Raw genomic sequence first — 20924 nt, 5'->3', positions numbered from 1 at the left:
CTGACCTTTCTCAGCTCCTGTCGGGTTTCCCCCCTCAGTCAGTTTAAAAGCTGCTCTGCTACCTTTTTAATTTTAAGTGCCAGCAGTCTGGTTCCATTCTGGTTCAAGTGGAGCCCGTCCCTTTTGTACAGGCCCGGCTTGTCCCAAAATGTTCCCCAGTGCCTAACAAATCCAAACCCTTCCACCCGACACCATCGTCTCATCCACGCATTGAGACTGCGAAGCTGGGCCTGTCTGGCTGGTCCTGCGCGTGGAACTGGTAGCATTTCAGAGAAAGCCACCTTGGAGGTCCTGGCTTTCAGCATCCTACCTAGCAACCTAAATTTTGCTTCCAGGACCTCACGGCTGCATTTCCCCATGTCGTTGGTGCCAACGTGCACCACAACCACTGACTCCTTCCCAGCACTGTCTACCAAACTATGTAAACGACGGGCGATATCCGCAACCTTCGCACCAGGCAGGCAAAACACCTTGCGGTCTACACGCCCATCACACACCCCACTGTCTATGTTCCTAATGATCGAATCACCCACTACAAGGATCCCTCCACCCCCTGGAGATATATCCTCGGCACGAGAAGATAGCTGCTCATCCCCCATGCAATGGGTCCCTTCTAAGGGATCGTTTCCCTCTTCCTCAGCTGGATGCTCTCCTTCCCCGAGACCATCGTTGTCCATGATAGCAGGAGAGCTATCATCGTTGGAGTGGGACACAGCTATAACGTCCCTGAAGGCCTCCTCCACACACCTCTCTGCCTCTCTCAGCTTTTCCAGGTCCGCCACCTTGGCCTCAAGGAAATGAAGTCGTTCCCGGAGAGCCAGGAGCTCATTGCACTGAGAGCACACCCACGACTTCTGTCCAACAGGCAGATAGTCGTACATGCTGCAGGCGGTGCAAAACACTGGAAAGCCCCCACACCCCTGCTGGCTTCTTACCTGCATAGTTTTGTTTAAGGTTTATTACGTCAATGGGTTGGAGACTGCGGTTTAGTTGAGGTCAGGGAACAGACGGGCAGAGTGGGGGGCCCTGGCCGCCTCGCCCTGCTGCCGAACTCGCTCTGCTGCTTAACTCGCCTTGACGCTTTGTCAGCTGGGGCTCCCTCTAGCTCGTGGAGCAGCCCTCTAGCTCGTGGAGCTGCATTAACAGAAGTATAGTTTCCAAATAGTGTGAAGTATTAGTTCCCCTCTATTCAGCACTGGTTAGGCCTCATCTTGAGTACTGTGTCCAGTTCTGGTCTCCGCACTTCAAGAAGGATGCAGACAAACTGGAACAGGTCCAGAGGAGGGCAACGAGAATGATCAGGGGACTGGAAACCAAGCCCTATGAGGAGAGACTGAAAGAACTGGGCATGTTTAGCCTGGATAAGAGAAGACTGAGGGGAGATAGGATAGCACTCTTCAAGTACATGAAAGGTTGTCACACAGAGGAGGGCCGGGATCTCTTCTCGATCATCCCAGAGTGCAGGACACGGAATAATGGGCTCATGCTACAGGAAGCCAGATTTCGACTGGACATCAGGAAAAACTTCTAACTGTTAGAGCCATACGACAATGAAACCAATTACCTAGAGAGGTGGTGGGCTCTCTGACCCTGGAGGCATTCAAGAGGCAGCTGGACAGCCATCTGTCAGGAATGCTTTGATTTGGATTCCTGCATGGAGCAGGGGGTTGGACTTGATTGCCTTATAGGCCCCTTCCAACTCTACTATTCTATGATTCTATGACTAGAGACACACTTGTGGCTGTACTGGCTTCAGTACATCACCAGCTCTGTTTTCTGAAGCTAGAGACACATGACACACATCACATTCCGCCCCTTTTCACTCCAAAGCCTGGGGTAATGCTGCAGCCCCAGTGTGTTTATCTGTGAAATTTAAAAACTGGTTGGTAGACCAACTTGTTGCCACTCTGAGCATGCTCAATGAAAACGCTTCGCTGTAGGTTGGGCAGAGATAGTGACTGGCCTAATTCTTTGCTGTGGACGGTCCTAAAAAGACTGAGCTCTGCGGCGGAGATGCATCCGGCCATGGATAAATGTGTTTTAAACACGTTTTAAGCCAAAGCCAAAGAAAACGTTCCGGATGCAGGTAGTGTGTCTGCAGCTTTGGTCCAGTCCTGTCTTTTCTGATTGGCTGCAGCTTCCCAAACTCTTAGGTTGCTTAACAACATCAGAAGAGCGCGGCCGCTGGACCAGAACAAAGAGTGGCCATCCTGTCCAGCCTCTTCTCCTCACAGTCCCCAACCAGATGCCCCAACGGGAAGCCAGCAAGCAGGACCTGAGTGCAAGAGCTCTCTCCTCTCCTGCGGTTTCCAGCAACTGGCATTCAGAAGCAGACTGCCTCCAACAGTGGAGGCAGAGCATAGCCATCATGGCTAGTAGCCATTGTCAGCCTTATCCCCCATGAATTTCTCTAATCCCCTTTTAAAGCCCTCCAAGTTGGTGGCCAACACTGCCTCTGGTGGGAGTGGAGTCCATCGTTTATGTGCTGCGTGAAGGACTGTCCTGAATCTTCCAACATTCGGGTTCACGGGATGACCCAAAGTCCTAGTATTGTGAGAGTGGAAGAAAATCTCTCTGCCCACTTTCTCCATGCTATGCATCATTTTATGCATTCCTCTATGCTTGTCTTTTTTCTAAACTAAAAAGTCCCAAACGTTGAGACCTTTCCTCCTAAGGAAATATCTCTGGTGCCTTGATAATTTTGCTTTCCCTTTTCATAGAATCATAGAATAGTAGAGTTGGAAGGGGCCTATAAGGCCATCAAGTCCAACCCCCTGCTCAATGCAGAAATCCAAATCAAAGCATTCCCAACAGATGGCTGTCCAGCTGCCTCTTGAATGCCTCCAGTGTCGGACAGCTCACTACCTCTCTAGGTAATTGGTTCCATTGTCGTGTGGCTCTAACAGTTAGGAAGTTTTTTCTGATGTCCAATGGAAATCTGGCTTCCTGCAACTTGAGCCCATTATTCCGTGTCCTGCACTCTGGGATGATCGAGAAGAGATCCTGGCCCTCCTCGTTGTGACAACCTTTCATGTACTTCTGAACCTTTTCCAGCTCTAAATGTAAATGTACTGCCTTCAAGTCGATTCTGATTTATGGCGACCCTATGAAGGGGGTTTTCATGGTGAGCGGTATTCAGAGGTGGTTTACCATTGCCTTGCTCTGAGGCTGAGAGGCAGTGACTGGCCCAAGGTCACCGAGTGAGCTTCATGGCTGTGTGGGGATTCGAACCCTGGTCTCCCAGGTCCAACACCTTCACCACTACACCACACTGGCTCTCCAGCTCTACAACATCCTTTTTGAGATGAGGCAACCAGAACTGTATACAGTATTCCATGTTTGGTCACACCATCAATCTGTATAATTTGCTTCCCAGTGGGTGGCTCCACTGGCAGCTGGTGGCTCCATTTCAGTGGGGCAGTGGAATCCTCTCCGGGTTTTAGTCCAAACTTTCAAAGAACTATCCAATGTGCTGAAAGCTACAGTGAATCCAGTGGGGCGGGGGTTGTGAGGGTCATGGCTGCCTGAGGGGGCATGGCATGAGGGGACTCTGCACTTCTAACTTTGGCACTACACTACTGGTCACATATGACATCAGGTTTGGGGACGGTGGGATGTGGTTTTTGACATCAGCCTTGAGGGCCAAATGGGGAATCCTGGCAGGCCAAATCTGACCTCAGACCACATCGGTGTATATCTGAAAGGTAGGATTAGTATTATTATCTTGCCCCAAGGTCCATCACTTCACACTTCCTTATGCTGAAACTGATTTGCCATCTTGTTGTTCACTACGCATTTTGGGCAATGTTCATCAGTGTGTGCCTTTCGTCATACAGATGGCATCCCCTCGATGACAAATGGCGCGGTTGGATTTTCTCACAAGAGTACAAGCATCCAGTGGGGCCTGATGAACAATCTTCACTTCCCTTCTTGCTCTCTGATTGTGCAGACGGAGATGGGGAAATGGTGGGGGGATTCCACTGAGCCTGGATTGATGAATTACTGGCAGTCATTTGAAAGATAAGGAAGTCTAGGTGCAGTGGGGAAGAATTATAAAGGCTCCTGGGGGCTAGATAAGATCACTGGATGATATCCAGCTCTCCTGCTGAAAAAGAGACATTGCAGCTGCCCCCTTGGAGCTGAAGATTCTTGTAAGTAATATTTGCATTCCAGAATTTCATCCCATCTGGCAGCCACTATTTTGCATGCGTAACCCATGTGGCTACTTAACATAGGAAGCTGCCTTGTATAACGTCAGACCATTGGTCCATACGGCTCAGTATTGTCGACACTGACCGGCAGCGGCTCTCCAGGGTGTCAGTGAAGCAGTCTCTTCCAGCCCTACTTAGAGATGCTGGGGACTGAACCTGCGATCTTCTGCATACAAGGAAGATTCGCTGCCACTGAGCCACAGTCCTTCCCCTCAAGCGGCAGTACTTCTGAAGGCTTCATCCGAAGAAGCAGCCCATGCAATCAGAGAAGGGAACCCCAGTGGTTCTTGTAGCATGGTGGTAAATGGCAGGATGTGACTCTAGAACCACACATAGGCCGGATCTCCCACCTTTTGGGGGAATTCACAGTCAAGCTCCGGGACTTGCATGCACTAGATGGTGGACCACCTCTCAGGGCTGTAGCTACGAGAGTGGCCTGCTATAGCCACCCTCCCTCCCACAATCTTCCAAACCCTTCCCTGAATGCTTACCTTTCCGTTGGAAGGAAAAAGAAGGTCCCTCTGGCCTTTATCGTTGAACTCATATAAGGAAAAAGGGGTAGGTCAATTAGTAAAAAATAACAGTGCTCTTGGTGACAAGGAGAAGGGAAAGAAATCTAATTAGGGAACAAAGTCACTTTGGTTGGTTGGTTCCTCAAGTCAGGAGCAGGCAGGAGTCAACTGGGGCCCACTGATGGACAAGTGGCTAATTTCCATCCTGCCGGTTGCTGGGATCCTTGTCTGCATCTTAGATGGACCTTAGTGTGGTCCTGCAAGCCACTTCTTATGTTCTTAAGCAGCAGTGCCTCAGGCAGAAGCCTAATACTGCAAACAGGCCATTCAGATACTGCAAGTGGGTCATTGGCAATATTGTTTTTTTAACCAGAAAGGATAAGTCTGGATTAAATTTGGAGCAGGGAGGATTATGGGTTAGCATTTTGATGCTAACAATTTTGTGTAGATGCTGCAAAAACGTTGTTACATAAATAGCACCCATAATCATCCATCTGGAAACACCCTTAGGGTGCACACAGAATAATTTAAGAGGCGCTGTTGCTCAACCTAAGTTGGTCTGATTCAGCTTTTGCTAACTGGGTGTCCTGCAGATATTTTGCACTATAGTGCCTGTGCTGGCTAGGGCTGATGGGAATTGTAGTCATAAACACCAGGTTGGAGAAGGCTTTTTAATTTTAATTTTAAAGAAGGAGGTCACACAAAACTGACACCAGATACTCCAAATCAATCTTACCATTCCCAGAAAGTTCATCATATAATTGTAGAGTTGGAAGGGGCCTATGAAGACATCAAGTCTATCCCCTTGCTCTATGCAGAAATCCAAATTAAAGCAGACCCAAGAGGTGGCTGTCCAGCTGTCTCTAGAAGGCCTCCAGTGTTGGAGAGCCCACCACCTCCCAAGGTTATTGGTCCCATCGTCGTACTGCTCTAACAGTGAGGAAGTTTTTGCTGATGTTCAGTTGAAATCTGGCTTCCTGTATCTTGAGCCCATTATTCTGTGTCCTGCATTCTGGGAGGATGGAGAAGAGATCCCGGTCTTCTCTGTGTGACAGCCTTTCAGTACTTTCAGAGTATGATCATCTCTCCCCTTGGTCTTCTCTTCTCCAGGCTAAACATGCCCGGTTCTTTCCATCTCTCCTCATAGGACTTTGTTTCCAGTCCTTTGATCATCCTCGTTGCCCTCCTCTGAACCTGTTCCAGTTTGTTGTCATCTTTGTTATTTCACTGAATTATGAATTAAGTGACTAAACTGGGCAGCTGTATCTGCTAGGAAGAGGCATGGCCTACAGATGGCATCTATTTTTACTTTCATATGTGGTGTTGGAAGAGTCTTGTTGTTTGTTGTTGTGATGTGCCTTCAGTCGACTACGACTTTTATGGTGACCCTATGAATCAGTGACCTCCAAGAGCATCTGTCATGAACCACCCTGTTCAGATCTTGTAAGTTCAGGTCTGTGGCTTCCTTTAGGGAATCAATCCATCTCTTGTTTGGCCTTCCTCTTTTTCTACTTCCTTCTGTTTTTCCCAGCATTATTATCTTTTCTAGTAAATTGTGTCTTCTCATGATGTGTCCAAAGTATGATAACCTCAGTTTCATCATTTTAGCTTCTAGTGACAGTTCTGGTTTAATTTGTTCTAACACCCAATTATTTGTCTTGTTAGGTTATTATACAATTATAGTAAAAATTGTTTGCATATGAGCGAGGTGGTGGTACACTCCACACCCATATAATGTACACACACTCAGATAACTAGCCTTGGAGGGGGCCATAGCTCATTGGTGCAGCACATGCCTTTTACTCTTCCGTGTTATAAAAGGCCCCCTGCCAAAGACCCTAGAGAGCAGTGTTACAATGTATCCCTATAAAAAGGCCATCACAAGAGCTGTAGCTGGATCAGGCCAAAGAGGGCCCATCTAGACCAGCATCCTGTTCTCACAGCGGCCAGCCAGATGCCTCTGGGAAGCATGCAAGCAGGACCTGAGTGCAACAGCAGCTTCTCCCCTCCCACAAGTTCCAGCGACTGGCATTCAGAAGTACAGCCTTTCTTTTGTTTAAATAATGGTAGCCTGTGCCTGAGGAGGGAAGGTCTGTTTTGGCCTGAAGAGTCAAGGAGAGAGAGTCACTCAGGCAAGACACCTTCAAGCAAGCTGAGTTGCAACACGTCCTGCTAAATCCATGGATCCCTGTCTCCTCTCGCTGCAAAATCTCTGCCATTCTCCTTTATCGCTTGCAAATTTAAAGATAAACAAAAGACCACCAGACTCTTCCTGGAAATGTTAAGCCAAGAGATTATCCTTCTTCCCGCTCCCCCAAATAACCAATGAACAATCAATAGCCTGAGGGGATCCACCCTAGATGTTACCCAGAAGGACAGTTTCAGCTGCATTGTTGCCTTCTTTGGTGATATAATATCACAAACAGGCATGATAACCAGATATTTTGGGGCACGTTATTATACCATCTGGATCCTCATAGCCAGGGAGACTGGATTTGTAGTCTTTGTTTTTATTTCAATTTTAAGCCCAGTTTGAGGATAAAAAGAGATGCTTTTCCCTCTAGCAGTTAAGCAGTCTTTTGGATCCCACAAAGACCCCACTTCCCTGCACAGGAATGCTCCTGTGAACTCCCCCCTCCCCCGCAATTTTCATTTTTTAAAACATAAGAACATAAGAAGAGCCTGCTGGATCAGGCCAGTGGCCCATCTAGTCCAGCATCCTGTTCTCACAGTGGCCAACCAGGTGCCTGGGGGAAGCCCGCAAGCAGGACCCGAGTGCAAGAACACTCTCCCCTCCTGAGGCTTCCGGCAACTGGTTTTCAGAAGCATGCTGCCTCTGACTAGGGTGGCAGAGCACAGCCATCCATTTATGAATCACTTTCCATAAAACATCTCCAAGCAATTTCATAGTAGAAACATCAACAATTAAGGCAATTAAAAACAATTCCATATGTACTAAAAACATTTATTTAACAAAATGTGTATACTGCTTAACTGTAAATAAAACCTCTACGCTGTTTACAAAAAACATAAAATATAAATTAAAACTATCAATAAAACTTTAAAAAATCAAAATACAATTACAAGCAGCAGTAAAGCTAAAATTACATATAAAAACATCCACCAGTTTTTATATGTCTGGATAGGCTTGCCTAAGCAAAAGAGTTTTTAGCAAGTGCTGAAAATTGTACAGTGAAGGCACCTGCCTGATATGGATAGGCAGGGAGTTCCAGAGGGTTAGAGTTGCCACACTAAAAGATCCATTCCTAACAAGTGCAGACTGAATATTATGTGACCCTTGTAATGGTGCCAGTCCTGCAGAGTGAAGCTGTTAAGTATGCATATATGATCCCAAGTAAGTTATCAAGAGCTTTTTATACTGGGGCCACATTCACACAATAAATTTATTCCACTATTATTCCACTTTAAAAAGTCATGGCTTCTCCCAAAGAATCATGGGAAATGTAGTTTCCGGAGGGTTCTGAGAGTTGTTAGGAGATGCTTCCTCTTCTCACAGAGCTACAGTTGTCAGAGTGGTTTAATAATCAATCCCTCTTCCCATGGAATTCTGGGAACTGGAGCTCTGTGAGGGGAATAGGGGCCTCCCAATATCTGTCAGCACCATTCACAAACTACACATCCCATGACTGTTTGAAGTGGGATAATAGTGGAATAAATGAATGGTGTGAATGTGGGCTAAGAGTAATACCTTCAGCTTGGCCCAGTAACAAATCAACAGGCAATGCAGGTCTCTCTGATCAGGGGTGTTATATGCCGGCAGTATTCTTCACTGACTGCAGTTTCTGGGTCAAATGCAAAGGAAGCTCTGCATAAGAAAAAGCAGGTTTAAATTCAGTTCAGATGGGGATAAAGAACTCCACTTAAAAGGCTTGTTGAAAAAGGAAGGTCTTCCAACAGGCACCGAAAAGACAATAGAGAGGCGTGCCTGTCTGGTGTGTAGGGACCTTCTGATAAGATGGTATCTGCAAGAGGCCGTCTGCTGCAGAGTGCAGTGGTCAGTTGGGTATATCAGGGGTGAGATGATCTTTTAGAAATCCTGGCCCTAAGCTTCATAGGGTTTTTGCAGACCAGAATCAACACCTTGGACTTAGCCTGGCAGCTAATGGGCAGCCAGTGCGATTCTTTCAGCAGCTACGTAACATGGTGGAGAGAGTCTGCATTTTGCATGAGCGGCAGCTTCTGAACCAACCTCAAGGGCTGAAGCTTCCAGGCCATTTACCTTCAACTCCAACACAGAAAGCAGCCACCTTGCAGAAATAAGGACAGGTGCTCATTCCACCCTTTCCTCTTGGGCAAGTATATCAGCGGGCAGGACCCTCTCTCCTTCTCCCCCACTTTTCCTGTCTCCAGTTTTCAAGCCTAACCCGGGCTCTCTGTCTTGGTGGTGGTCTTCCCTTTGATGGACTCTCTTCTTTCTTGGCTGATTCATCCCAAATTCTTCTTGCTTCCCCTTTTGACAAATCCCTTCTCCTAACTTCAGCAAACATCTCTTCCTCTCTTTCTTTCCCTGACCAACTTTAGTGCATCCCAGATTTCGTGTGTGTTCTCAGGTGTGTTTTTAGAAAAGGGGTAACCAACATGGTGCCCTCTAGATGTTGTAGACTACAACTCCCATCATCCCTGGCTGTTGGCCATGCCAGCTGGGGATGATGGGGTTTTTAGTCCGCAACATCTGGAGGGCACCACTTTGGCTACTCAGTGTTTAGAATATAATGGAGGGTATTCAATGCTAGTTCTACTCTGAAGTTAACAGACATGACTAATTTAGGTTCATTAATTTGAAGGGTTCAGTTGCAGAACTGCATTGCAAAATTGTGAATTTTGAACAATGGCCATGGTTTGGTTCTCTTATTGTTTTGGAAAGAATGAATTTGATAGATTTGGCTTTAAATGCAAGCTGAATTGAATTTCTCCCCCATCCCTAATCCAGACATATGATTTAGCCACATTTGTTTTAAATGCTTTATTGATTTTATCTATCTTTTCAGTGATGAATTTATCCATAGGTTTTTTTTAAAAAAATTGGTCTGTGTACTGATATACATATCTGCCTCTGTGTTGGAATTGCTTTTTAAGATGTTTTTAAAGCTTTTTTAAAGATGTTTTTAAAGATGTCTTGTTTTAATATATTTTAAAGTCTGTGTTTAAGATGTTTTAGAGTGTTTAGTGCTTTTGTTTGCCACCTTGGGGTCCTGCTGAGAGAGAGGGCGGGGTATGAATTTAATAAACAACAACAACTGAATGTGTACACTGCTTGGAAACTTTTTTTGAGGAAGCGCTATGTAAATGGTAGTATTTAACTAACTTGTCCCATCAGCACAAGGATTCACACTAGCACAACCAACAGGACTTTCCTTCCTCTCCTTGCCCCGTGCATTGGCCCTGCGCCCTCCCCAAATCTGCCCTGGAGTGTTGGGGGAACCCCCTGAACAGAAGTAGGGGAGAAGGGGGGGGGACAGTCCCATTGTCCTAGTGGTGAATCCTTGCACAGATGGGACCCTGACTAACGTCTGTGTTGGATAGAACCCGAAAAAATTAAAACTGGTCACCCAGACTTATGGAGGCCTTCGTGAGCATTTTGCACGTGGTCAGAAGTTATTACATTACATTTCCAGAACTTATCCTGAAAGGCAGAGTAAAAAAAAATCCATTATTATTATTATTACTACTGCTACTGCAACTACTACTACGTGGGGAGACTTTTTTGTTAGGAAAATGAAAAAATGTAAATGTACTGCCTTCAAGTGGATCCCGACTTACGGCGACTCTATGAATAGGGTTTTCATTATAAGCAGTATTCAGAGGAGGTTTCCCATTGCCTTCCTCTGGGGCTGAGTGGCAGTGACTGGCCCAAGGTCACCCAGTGAGCTGCATGGCTGTGGGGGGATTCGAACCCTGGTCTCCCAGGTGCCGGTGCTGCCTTTAAAATAACCCACACACACACAGCTGGGAGCAAGTGTTTCCTAAGTCTTTTAAAGGCTTGATTTGCTCACTCCTCTTTTCAGAACAAATAACTGCATGTGTTCTAAAATGGCTTGTGGGAAGATTGCTATGCAGATTCTGCAAAAGTTTTTATTCTGGGGGTGTAGGTTCTGGTGCTACTGGTTTAGCACTAAATAACACACCCAGATGTGTGGGTAGGTGCTGTCTGATTGCAGCATAAAGATATGTCTGCATCTTCTGGGTGTTTCAGTCTCATACATAGTAGAACAGCCTTCTCCAGTGTGGTGCCCTCCAGATGTTTGGGGCTACAACTCCCAGGGCCATGCTGGCTGGGACTGATGTGTGTTGTAGACCAAAACATCTGGAGGGTGCCAGGGTGAGGGAGGCCGTCATAGAACACACCGCAAAAACAGTTGGAAAAAGGAGGTCTTTTTACAATAGGCGCTACCCGTTCAAATGAAGCTTGGACAATGTCATCAGGAAATACATCAAACGAAAGGGGATAAAGGACACATTGTCGCAGCCTATTTCCACATCAGTGTGTAGGCTGAGAATTTCGCCCAGGACGAGAAATGGAGAACAGAGCCATTTTGAGTGGGAATTTCTAAGCAGAAACAAATGCACTTATCAGCTGTTGCAGCAGAATGCCTCTTGGGAACAAAGCACATATAATGCTGCCCCTGCCATTTGAAAATAATTTAAAAATCCAGAATATGCACATAGTGTTCTTGCCACGATGAACACGCACTGCTGCTCACTTAAGGGGTGCAAATTGCATGGTGTCACCTGTCACTGTCAGCCGAGTTTCCCCCCTTCCTTTGTTTACCATCTAGCCTGATGAAGAGTTCTGGAAAATGTGAAAGCTTGCACATTATTTTGTGACTTTTTGGTTGCATTGCTCTAATGTCTATTTTAGAATTTCACTTGAGAGGGTCATTGTGGAGCTGTGCTCTTTTGTGTAGTTCTGAGTACTCCTTGTCTTCCCATCCCAGAGAGCCCAGATGACCTGGACACCGTCACAGACCTTGGGCCCCCAGAGGATGTTCTTCTGGATTATTTCCATGGCTCTCTTGATGCAGACAGCGAGAGGGGCTGAGGGAGGCTTGAAGGTCCAAGTGAGCCAGAAGGGTCTGGAATATGGTGCGTTATCTCACGACAATCTCCACACGCTCCCCGCAGCATAAAACACTTGGCCTGCACCTTGAGCAAAGCAGAAAGGGAGCCTGGAGATTAAAAAAAAAAACTCTCCCACAAATCCTGAGATTGTGAACTTGCTTGTGTGGAATGTACATTATAAAACCCCAAAGTCTCTAGTTTTAAAATGTGATATTTGGATTAAGGTTTGGAGGTATGCATATGTGTGTGTCTGTAATGTATAATATACATTTATTTTTCAAATGCACCCTTTGCTTTAACTGTGCTTTGGATGTATGGTGTGTATGCAGCCTCACCTTCTGGGGAACTTACAAAAAACAATGACCTGTGACTAAGTCGGGTAGATCATAGATTCATAGAATAGTAGAGTTGGAAGGGGCCTATAAGGCCATCAAGTCCAACCCCTTGCTCATTGCAGGAATCCAACCTGCATTGATGTTTACCCCAAGTCAGAAGGGGGCAGACTTTGGTTTTGAAAACACAGCTATTCCTAGTAATAATCCTGCCTTGTTACCCCACCACCACCTTAACCTCCCCCCTTCCCTGATTCCGGCCCTTGTTCACTCTTTACAGCAAAGGAACTTGGATTGGAGCTGTTGAAGTCAAGGCTGAAGAAGGAGACATTCCAGGATATAAATGGTTCCAGCAATGTACCACTTGTTGGGAAAGTGCAATATTCTGTATCTGGGTAAGACAGAGTGTGTGGCCCCCTCCCCTTCCTGGGTCCGCCCCATGGAACATTCACAGCTACACCCCCCATTGTCCTGTCCATCACAGCTAGACCTAGGTGGCTGCATGCAGCTCACAAGAAGACATGGCAACAATCTGGAATAATGGATGGCTGGAGGGGACCCAAAGGGCATCTAGGCCACCCCCTAACCCTGTGGCATCCATCTGCCTCAGCCCTTGGCCCCAGGAGGAAGGGCCGTAGCTCAGTGGTAGAACATCTGCTTTGCATGCAGAAGGTCGCAAGTTCAATCCCTTGCATCTCTGGGTAGGGGTGGGAGAGTCCCCCTATTTGAAAACCTGGAGAGCTGCTGCCAGTCAGGGTGGACAACACTGAGCAAGGTGGGCCAATGGTCTGACTTGGTATAAGGCAGCTGTCTGTGTTCCTATTTGGGAAGGGCCATAGCTCAGCGGAAGAGCATCTGCTTTGCATGTAGAATGTCCCAGGTTCAATCCCTGGCATCTCCAGGTAGGTACAGGAGAGGCACCCTGTCTGAAACGCTGGAGAGCAGCTGCCAGTCAGTGTTGACAAAGCTGAACCAGATGGACTAACGGCCTGACTCAGTATAAGGTGGCTGCCTAGGTTCCGATGCTCTTCCCAGGCTGTTTTATGGAGGCCCAAGAAAGTGTTCAGCCGGAGGGTGACCGCAGGTGTCTCTCTGTGCTTCTTTTTAGGGCCCGAGTCAGCCAACTTCAGGTGAACCACATAGCCATTGGGTTCATTGCAGGGACAGGTGTCAATATTTCCATCCAAAATGCCCAGTTCTTGGTCAGTGGTAACTGGAAGATGGCGTCTGTGTTTCGGTAAGAACTGATTTTGTTAAGAACTGATCTGCTGTTGGGAAACTGGTTTTGGCTTTCAAGCAGCTGAGCAGGGAGGAGGGAGGGCTCTGGCACGAATGTTCCAGCAGCCAAATGCAGGCCCGGCTCTCCCGTTAGGCAGAGTAAGGCAACAGCCACAGGCAGCAGATGCTGGGGTGCAATGGCAATTCCCCACTGCTTGTTCCTGCTAAAGCCCCCAGCTGTTCCCTTTTGTTGGAGGACAAGGCCCCATATGCCACATGGCCCATCCTGGGGCCCTAAACTAGCCTGCTGCTTCAGATGTGGTGGAGGATTCTGGCTGGGTACACACCATACATTTCAAGCACCTTACATCCCCCAAAGAACCCTGGTAAATGTAGTTTGTTAAGGGTGCTGGGAATTGTAGCTCTGTGCGGGGTAAACTACAGTTCCCAGGATTTTTGGGGGGAAGCCAGATGCTTCAAATGTAGGTTGTGTTTGCAGGTATCCTGTTGCGAATGTTGAAATGAGATTCAGCTGCTGGTCCAGTCACCTTCTCTATGTGGAACTGGAAGAGGCCACCATCTTCCTTATGTCTCCGGCAGCAAAGTGTCTTAGGCCAGCCTTGGCCAAATGGCACATTCCAGGTTTATCTGGCACGGCATGCCCTTCTGGTAAGGGGTGTCAAGATGACCCCCCCCCCCGTTTGTAATGCCAACAGACTAGATGGGCCTGGTCTCCAGACAATGTGAGATGGCGTGGGATTACCACTAGCTATTTTGTAGGACTGTAATCTAGACGTTGCATCCATCTGATGGATGAAGCCACGGCCCTTGAAGGCCTTTTGGCTGGGAATAATGTTCCATCTCCCGGGGACCGGCACCAACCCCGATAACCTTTCAGTTTCTCCAGATCACGTAAGCCGGATGCTCTGATGAACACAGTTTCTGCTCTCTCTGCCTCATCCAGAAGCAGTGATTGCTGGCAAGTCTTTCCTCTTTCCCCCACAGGCAGGATAGCGGCACTGCTGACATCAGCATCAATCGGCTGTCCCTCTCTGCTGTCCTGGGAGTGGGCAGGGATGCTGTAGGACGCCCTCAGGTGTGGTACGACAGCTGCCGTTCTGCCATCGGAGACTTCAGCATGAAATTCTCTGGGGGAAGCAGGTACTCAGTTCCCCCAGTCCCCTGTGTTCCCCATGCACTGGAAGACCTGCGGCTCAGTGATAGGGCCCCTGCTTTGCATGCACAAAGTCCCAGGCCCAATTCCTGGTGTCTCCAGATAGAGTTGAGAGAGACTCCTTCCTGGAACCCTACAGAGCTGCTGCCGGTCAGTGTAGGCAACAGAGAGCTCGATGGACCAATAGGCTGACTTGGCATAAGGCAGTTTCTTACGTCCTTTTGTTGCATTCAATCCCAAAAGGCCTTGACAAGTGGCACATCCATTCCAGGAAAGTCCCTCGCTGCACTTAAGTCCCCTTAGCTGTGTTTCCTGTCCAAAGCCTCGAGGTGGGTGTTGTGGCTTTTTCTAGGCCTGGAAACAGCCTGTACACCCTCAGATCTTCCCTGCAGTCGGAACAGTGCATTCGGAGTTTTAGCTGGGAAGGACTCGTGGCTCAGAGGTAGTTTGTTGTTAGGTGCCTTTAAATCGATTACGACTTATGGCAACCCTATGAATCAGTGACCTCTAAGAGCATCTGCTCAGAGGTAGAGCACTGACAAAATCTTCCCCCACAGAGAAGGGCTTCATCAGGGGCATCTCTCCCTCTTGAGGGCCCTGCTAAAATCCTCCTCTATGAGCAAAGATGCTTTCAGTAGGAAAAGGGAGATATTTTGCAACGTATCCGTTTCGATTATCCATCGTAGGACAGCATACAGGATGGGAGCGTGAACTCGGAATCCCGTTGACATTTGCCCTCTGTTTTCCTCCCACAGCTGGCTGTACAACTTGGCCGCATCTGTTCTTAAGAAAATGCTGAAATCAGAAGTCAATAAACATGTGAGATTTTGGGACATTTCATGTAGATGCTTCCGCTCGGAATGGGATCTGAAGGCCTTGTTACGGCTGCCTTCCTTCCCTGCCTCATCCAGCTCTGCTGTTTGTGGAGCCCTGATACATTAAATCAGGGATGTGGAACCTGTGACCTTCCAGATGTTGTTGGACTACAGCACCCATCATCCCTGACCACCTGCCGTGCTGGATGAGGATGATGAGAGTTGGAGTCCAACAACATCAGAAGGGCCACGGGCTCCCTAGCCCTGCATTAAATGCATACATTGTTGTGAGACAATCCCGTAGCGAAGGATCCCAGAGCTCAATCCACCACAGCTATTCCCTTTAGTAAGAGATCCCTTTAGTAAGTAGGGCACTGATGAAAACTTATTCCGCGGGAGATGAACCAGTCCCCTGCGGGCAATGAGGTGGCAGCGCAATTTGCAACTGCCCTGTGGAGGGGCCGCAACTCAGTGGCAGATCATCTGCTTTGCGTGCAGAAGGTCCCAGGTTCAATCCCCACCATCTCCAGGTGGGGCTGGGAGAGACCCCAGCTGTTGTGCAATGCTGGAGAGCTGCTGCCAGCCAGTGTAGACAAAATACTGAGTCAAATAGTTCAGTGGTCTGACTCAGCGGAAGGCAGCTTCATAGGAACATAGGAACGTCGGCAGGGCTGTCTCCTAGCTCTACCTGGAGATAGTGGAGACTGGATCTGGGACCTTCTGCATGCAAGGCAGATCCTCTGCCACTGAACTACGGCCCCTCCTACTTTCCTGTGTTTTGAAGTGCACCATGGGGAGAAAGCCCTATGAGGAGAGACTGAAAGAACTGGGCATGTTTAGCCTTGAGAAGACTGAGGGGAGATATAATTGCACTCTTCAAGGGCTTGAAAGGTTGCCACACGGAGGAGGGCCAGGATCTCTTCTCAATCGTCCCAGAGTGCAGGACACAGAATAATGGGCTCATGCTACAGGAAGCCAGATTTTGACTGAACATCAGGAAAAACTTCGTAACTGTTAGAGCCATACGACAATGGGACGAATGACCTAGGGAGGTGGTGGGCTGTCCAGCACTGGAGGCCTTCAAGAGGCAGCTGGATAGCCATCTGTCAGGGATGGTTTAAGTTGGATTTCTGCGTTGAGCTGGAGGTTGGACTGGATGGCTTTATAACCCCCTTTCAGTTCTGCTATTTGGTGATTCTATGTTCACTTGTCTTCTGCTGGTGCGCAATTCCCCCTCTCAGTTTTTAGTGCATACTGTGTCTTTAAGAGCTGTGGGCCAGGGAGGCATTCACAACCTATCTGTCTGAGTATTATGGGTTCTCTTTCATTCCAGCTATGTTCCGAGCTCAAGAAAGAAATTGACAAGGTTGCGCAACTCCTGAAAACCATGGATGGTGAGTGCCATTCATGCCATCAGCAGCAAACTCAAAAGCGGCTTCATCCCTCTGGGAATAATTCCCAAGGAAGCTTGTCTGTGCCTTACTAGAGTTTTGCTTTCTCCCTCCTGTCCTCCAGCCTCAGCCCAGTTAGACGCCATTGCAGGGATAGACTATTCCTTGGTGAACAAGCCAGTGATTGACGTGGATCGATGCAATGTGGACCTCAAGGTAATGATACATTTGCAAGGGGAGCTGATCTTTTCAGCTTGTCTGTGACATGAGAACAGGCCTTGTCAGCGTGGAGTGTTCTCCCAAGGGAGGCATGCCTGGTGCCATCATTATCTGTTTTTAGCACCAGGCAAAAGCATTCTCATTCTCCCAAGATTCTGACCTTAGTTTTCTACTTATCTCTTAGTGGAGAGCGGTTGAGTTGGATCTGCTTTTTTATGTATAGTATCGGTGTATTTTAGGTTGTTTTATTCTTGTTTTCATGTTTTTTTCTAAACCATTCTGAGTTCACCTTTTTGATAAAAAGAAAGCCACTTAATAATATAGCAATAAATGAAGCTTTTCTGTACCCCCCCCCCAAGACTCCATCCCAGCCTTCTCCAGCCTGGTGCCCTCAATAGCTTGAACTACAACTCTTACTAACCCCAGCCTTATGGGAGTTTATTTATTTATTTATTTATTGCATTTATATACCACCTCATAGCCGAAGCTCTCTGGGCAGTTTACAACAATGAAAAACTTTAAAAACAAATATACAAATTTAAACCCTACCAAATTAAAACCCATACAAACCGATAGGCAAGTTAAAACACATGCTATTCAAATGCTGTTAAAAAAATCCTGGGAGAAGGGGGAAGTCTTGAGCTGGTGCTGAAAAGATAACTCTGTTCGCGCCAGGCACACCTCATCAAGGAGATCATTCCATAATTTGGGGGCGACCACTGAGAAGGCCCTCTCCCTTGTTGCCAGACTCCCAGTTTCCCTCAGAGGAGGCACCCGGAGGAGGGCCTTGGATGTTGAGCGTAGTGTACGTGTGGGTTCGTGTCGGGAGAGGCGTTCCATCAGGTATTGTGGTCCCAAGCCGTGTAAGGCTTTATAGGTTAAACCAGCACCTTGAATCGGGCTCAGAAACATACAGGCAGCCAATGCAAGCGGGCCAGAATCAGTTTTAAATGTTCGAACCGTCTGGTCCCTGTTACCAATCTGATAGTTATAGTCCAAAACATCTAGAGGGCTCCAGGTTGGGAGAGACCGCTCTACCCCCTCTCCCCTGAGGATTGTGAAATCAAGATTTCACTCAGAGTGAATGAAAAGTTTGCAAGCAGAGACTGTTTGGCCATGAGAACAAAATTATCAGTTCTCTGTGGAGCTGATGCCGTATTTTGCAACCCCTTTTTAACTGGGCAGATTTTCAAACCCTGAAGTATATATTCTGAAATCTGGATTTTCCATGGGGAAATGTAATGTTAGAGAGTTTTAGTGAAAATATCTCTCTGCCGGGTTTGTTGCACATATTTAGAGCTGATACAGATTTCATATATACAAATTTATCCAATTAGACACGATCTATTTGGTGCCTTACTTTAAACACAGCAACAGCTTTTAAAAAATGAAAAATTGCTTTGGGAAATAATAAATAATAACAAAATTTTATTTCTTGGTCGCCTATCTGTCCAAATTAACGGACACTCTAGGCAACTCACAACAATAATTAAAATACAGTATAATCAAAACACAATCATTGATTTATCCAACATCAAAACATCAATTAAAACATCACAATTACTACTCCACCCCCAGGTTCCTATAGGCCTGCCTGAATAGCCAGGTCTTTAAAGCTTGGCGAAAGTTCGATAGGGAGGAGGCATGTCGAAGATCATAAGGGAGAAAGTTCCAGAGGGTGGGGGCCACAATCGAGAACGCCCTCTCTCTGGTCTGCACCAGCTTAGCTGTTTTGACTGGTGGGACCGAGAGGAGGTCCTATGTGGCTGATCTTGTAAGGCGGCCTAATTGGTGATAGTGGAGGTGGTCCTTCAGATAAACTGGGCCGAAACCGTATAGGGTTTTAAAGGTTAGCACCAACACCTTGAATTGGGCCCGGTAAACCACTGGCAACCAGTGCAAATCCATCAACACCGGGGTGATGTGATCCCGCCGGCGGCTATGCTTAATCAAGCGTGCCGCCGCATTCTGTACCAGCTGCAGTTTCCGGACCGTTTTCAAGGGTAACCCCACATAGAGCGCATTACAATAGTCTAAGCGAGAGGAGACCAGGGCATGTATCACTCGTGGGAGCAGATGTACAGGAAGGTAGGGTCGCAGCCTCTGTATCAGATGTAACTGATACCAAGCCACCCGGCTCACTGCCGAAACCTGAACTTCCATGGACAGCTGGGAGTCAAGAATAACTCCGAGGCTGCGGACCTGGTCCTTCAGGGGTAATCTCACCCCATTAAGGACCAGATCGATATCTCCTAACCTTCTCTTGTCACCCACGAGCAACACCTCGGTCTTGTCGGGATTTAGCTTCAGCCTGTTTTCGCCCATCCATCCACTTACGGACTCCAGGCACTTAGACATGGTCTTCACAGCCAATTCTGGTGAGGATTTAAATGAGAGATAGAGCTGAGTGTCATCCGCATATTGATGACACTGCAGCCCAAAGCTCCTGATTATGGCTCCCAGCAGCTTCATATAGATGTTAAATAGTATGGGGGAGAGGATAGAACCCTGTGGCACTCCACAATTAAGAGGCCAAGGGTCTGAAACCTCATCCCCCAATGCTACCCGTTGGTACCTGCCTGAGAGATAGGAATGGAACCACCGTAGAACAGTGCCCCGCATTCCCAATCCCTCTAGGCGATTTAACAAGATACCGTGGTCAACGGTATCGAAAGCCGCTGAGAGATCCAGGAGCACGAGGAAGGTATATTCTCCCCTATCCAACGCCCTCCTCATATCATCCACCAGAGCGACCAAGGCTGTTTCAGGGGGGATTGGCTTTGAGATGCCATGGGGGCCAGCTAATTGGGGCAAAGGACAGCTAGATTCTGCTGGAAATGTGACAGAGTGTTTCCCCACCCACCCCAACCTGGATCCTGCATGGTAGATTATAAATCTGATAAAAAATGGGTGAGTGCAGCTCCACAGCAGCGTGACTGGCTCTAATAATGTGTGTCTCTATGCACACTTAAAATATTGGTTGTTGTTATGTGCCTTCAAGTCGATTACAACTTATGGCAACCCTATGAATCAGTGACCTCCAAGAGCATCTGTCATGATCCACCCTGTTCAGATCTTGTAAGTTCAGGTCTGTGGCTTCCTTTATGGAATCAATCAATCTCGTTTGGCCTTCCTCTTTTTCTACTCCCTGCTATTTTTCCCAGCGTTATTGTCTTTTCTAGTGAATCATGTCTTCTCATTAAGTGCCCAAAGTATGATAACCTCAGTTTCATCATTTTAGCTTCTAGTAATAGTTCTGGTTTAATTTGTTCTAACACCCAATTATTTGTCTTTTTCACAGTCCATGGTATCCGCAAAGCTCTTTCCAACACCACATTTCAAATGAGTTTATGGAAGAGTAAAAAGAAAAATGATTGCATCACAGTGTAATGCTTGGGGCCTCACTCTAGAGCAAGGGTGGGAAACATTTTTTTCCTATGAAGGGTCACTGACCGACAGGAAAAGTCAGCGGCAGGCTGCAGCTGATGGTGGGTGCAGCCAGATTCAAAAATGGGTGGAGTTTCATCGTGTTGCAGGCTTGCAGGATCTGTTTCTCTGTCTGTGCGACACCGGGAAGCAATTGCTAGAGGGGTGGTCCAGAGAACAAGAGTGGCAGAGCTTGGAAAAGTTACTTTTTTGAACTACAACTCCCATCAGCCCAATCCAGTGGCCATGCTGGCTGGGGCTGGTGGAAGTTGTAGTTCAAAAAGGTAACTTTTCCAAGCTCTGAAGAGTGGTCTCCCAACATCTGGAGTGCTAACTCTAAGGCTAGCAGAACATTAGGCTGTCTGCATCTCCTGAGCCGCAGTTTCCCCATCCCAGCTCTGGAGAACTACTTTAGGCACATGTAGTGAGTTTGCACAGGAACACTTCTCACTGGCCCCACAAGGTTGCACATGGAACAATGTACACTAGAAAGACTCAGCAAGCATGTGGAGTTTGCTTTGCAGCTTTCTTGTCTGGGGTCCAGAG

The 20924-nt window shown here is 47.4% G+C and overlaps 1 protein-coding gene across 1 annotated transcript in view; it reads left to right on the top strand.

Moving 5' to 3' along the window:
• LOC133386493 (bactericidal permeability-increasing protein-like) overlaps window positions 1-20924 on the top strand; it is a 55198-nt gene that overhangs the window by 17897 nt on the left and 16377 nt on the right. The window contains exons 3-9 of the mRNA XM_061630149.1: window positions 11680-11827; window positions 12416-12530; window positions 13244-13372; window positions 14359-14514; window positions 15283-15346; window positions 16676-16736; window positions 16858-16949. Coding sequence (XP_061486133.1) covers window positions 11680-11827; window positions 12416-12530; window positions 13244-13372; window positions 14359-14514; window positions 15283-15346; window positions 16676-16736; window positions 16858-16949 — 765 coding nt within the window. The remainder of the gene's footprint in view (window positions 1-11679; window positions 11828-12415; window positions 12531-13243; window positions 13373-14358; window positions 14515-15282; window positions 15347-16675; window positions 16737-16857; window positions 16950-20924) is intronic.

The sequence above is a fragment of the Rhineura floridana genome, chromosome 6, assembly GCF_030035675.1.
Source record: "Rhineura floridana isolate rRhiFlo1 chromosome 6, rRhiFlo1.hap2, whole genome shotgun sequence".
Taxonomy (NCBI): Eukaryota; Metazoa; Chordata; class Lepidosauria; order Squamata; family Rhineuridae; genus Rhineura; species Rhineura floridana.
Note: the sequence above shows the minus strand (reverse complement) of the source record. Positions and strands in the feature narration are given on the sequence as shown.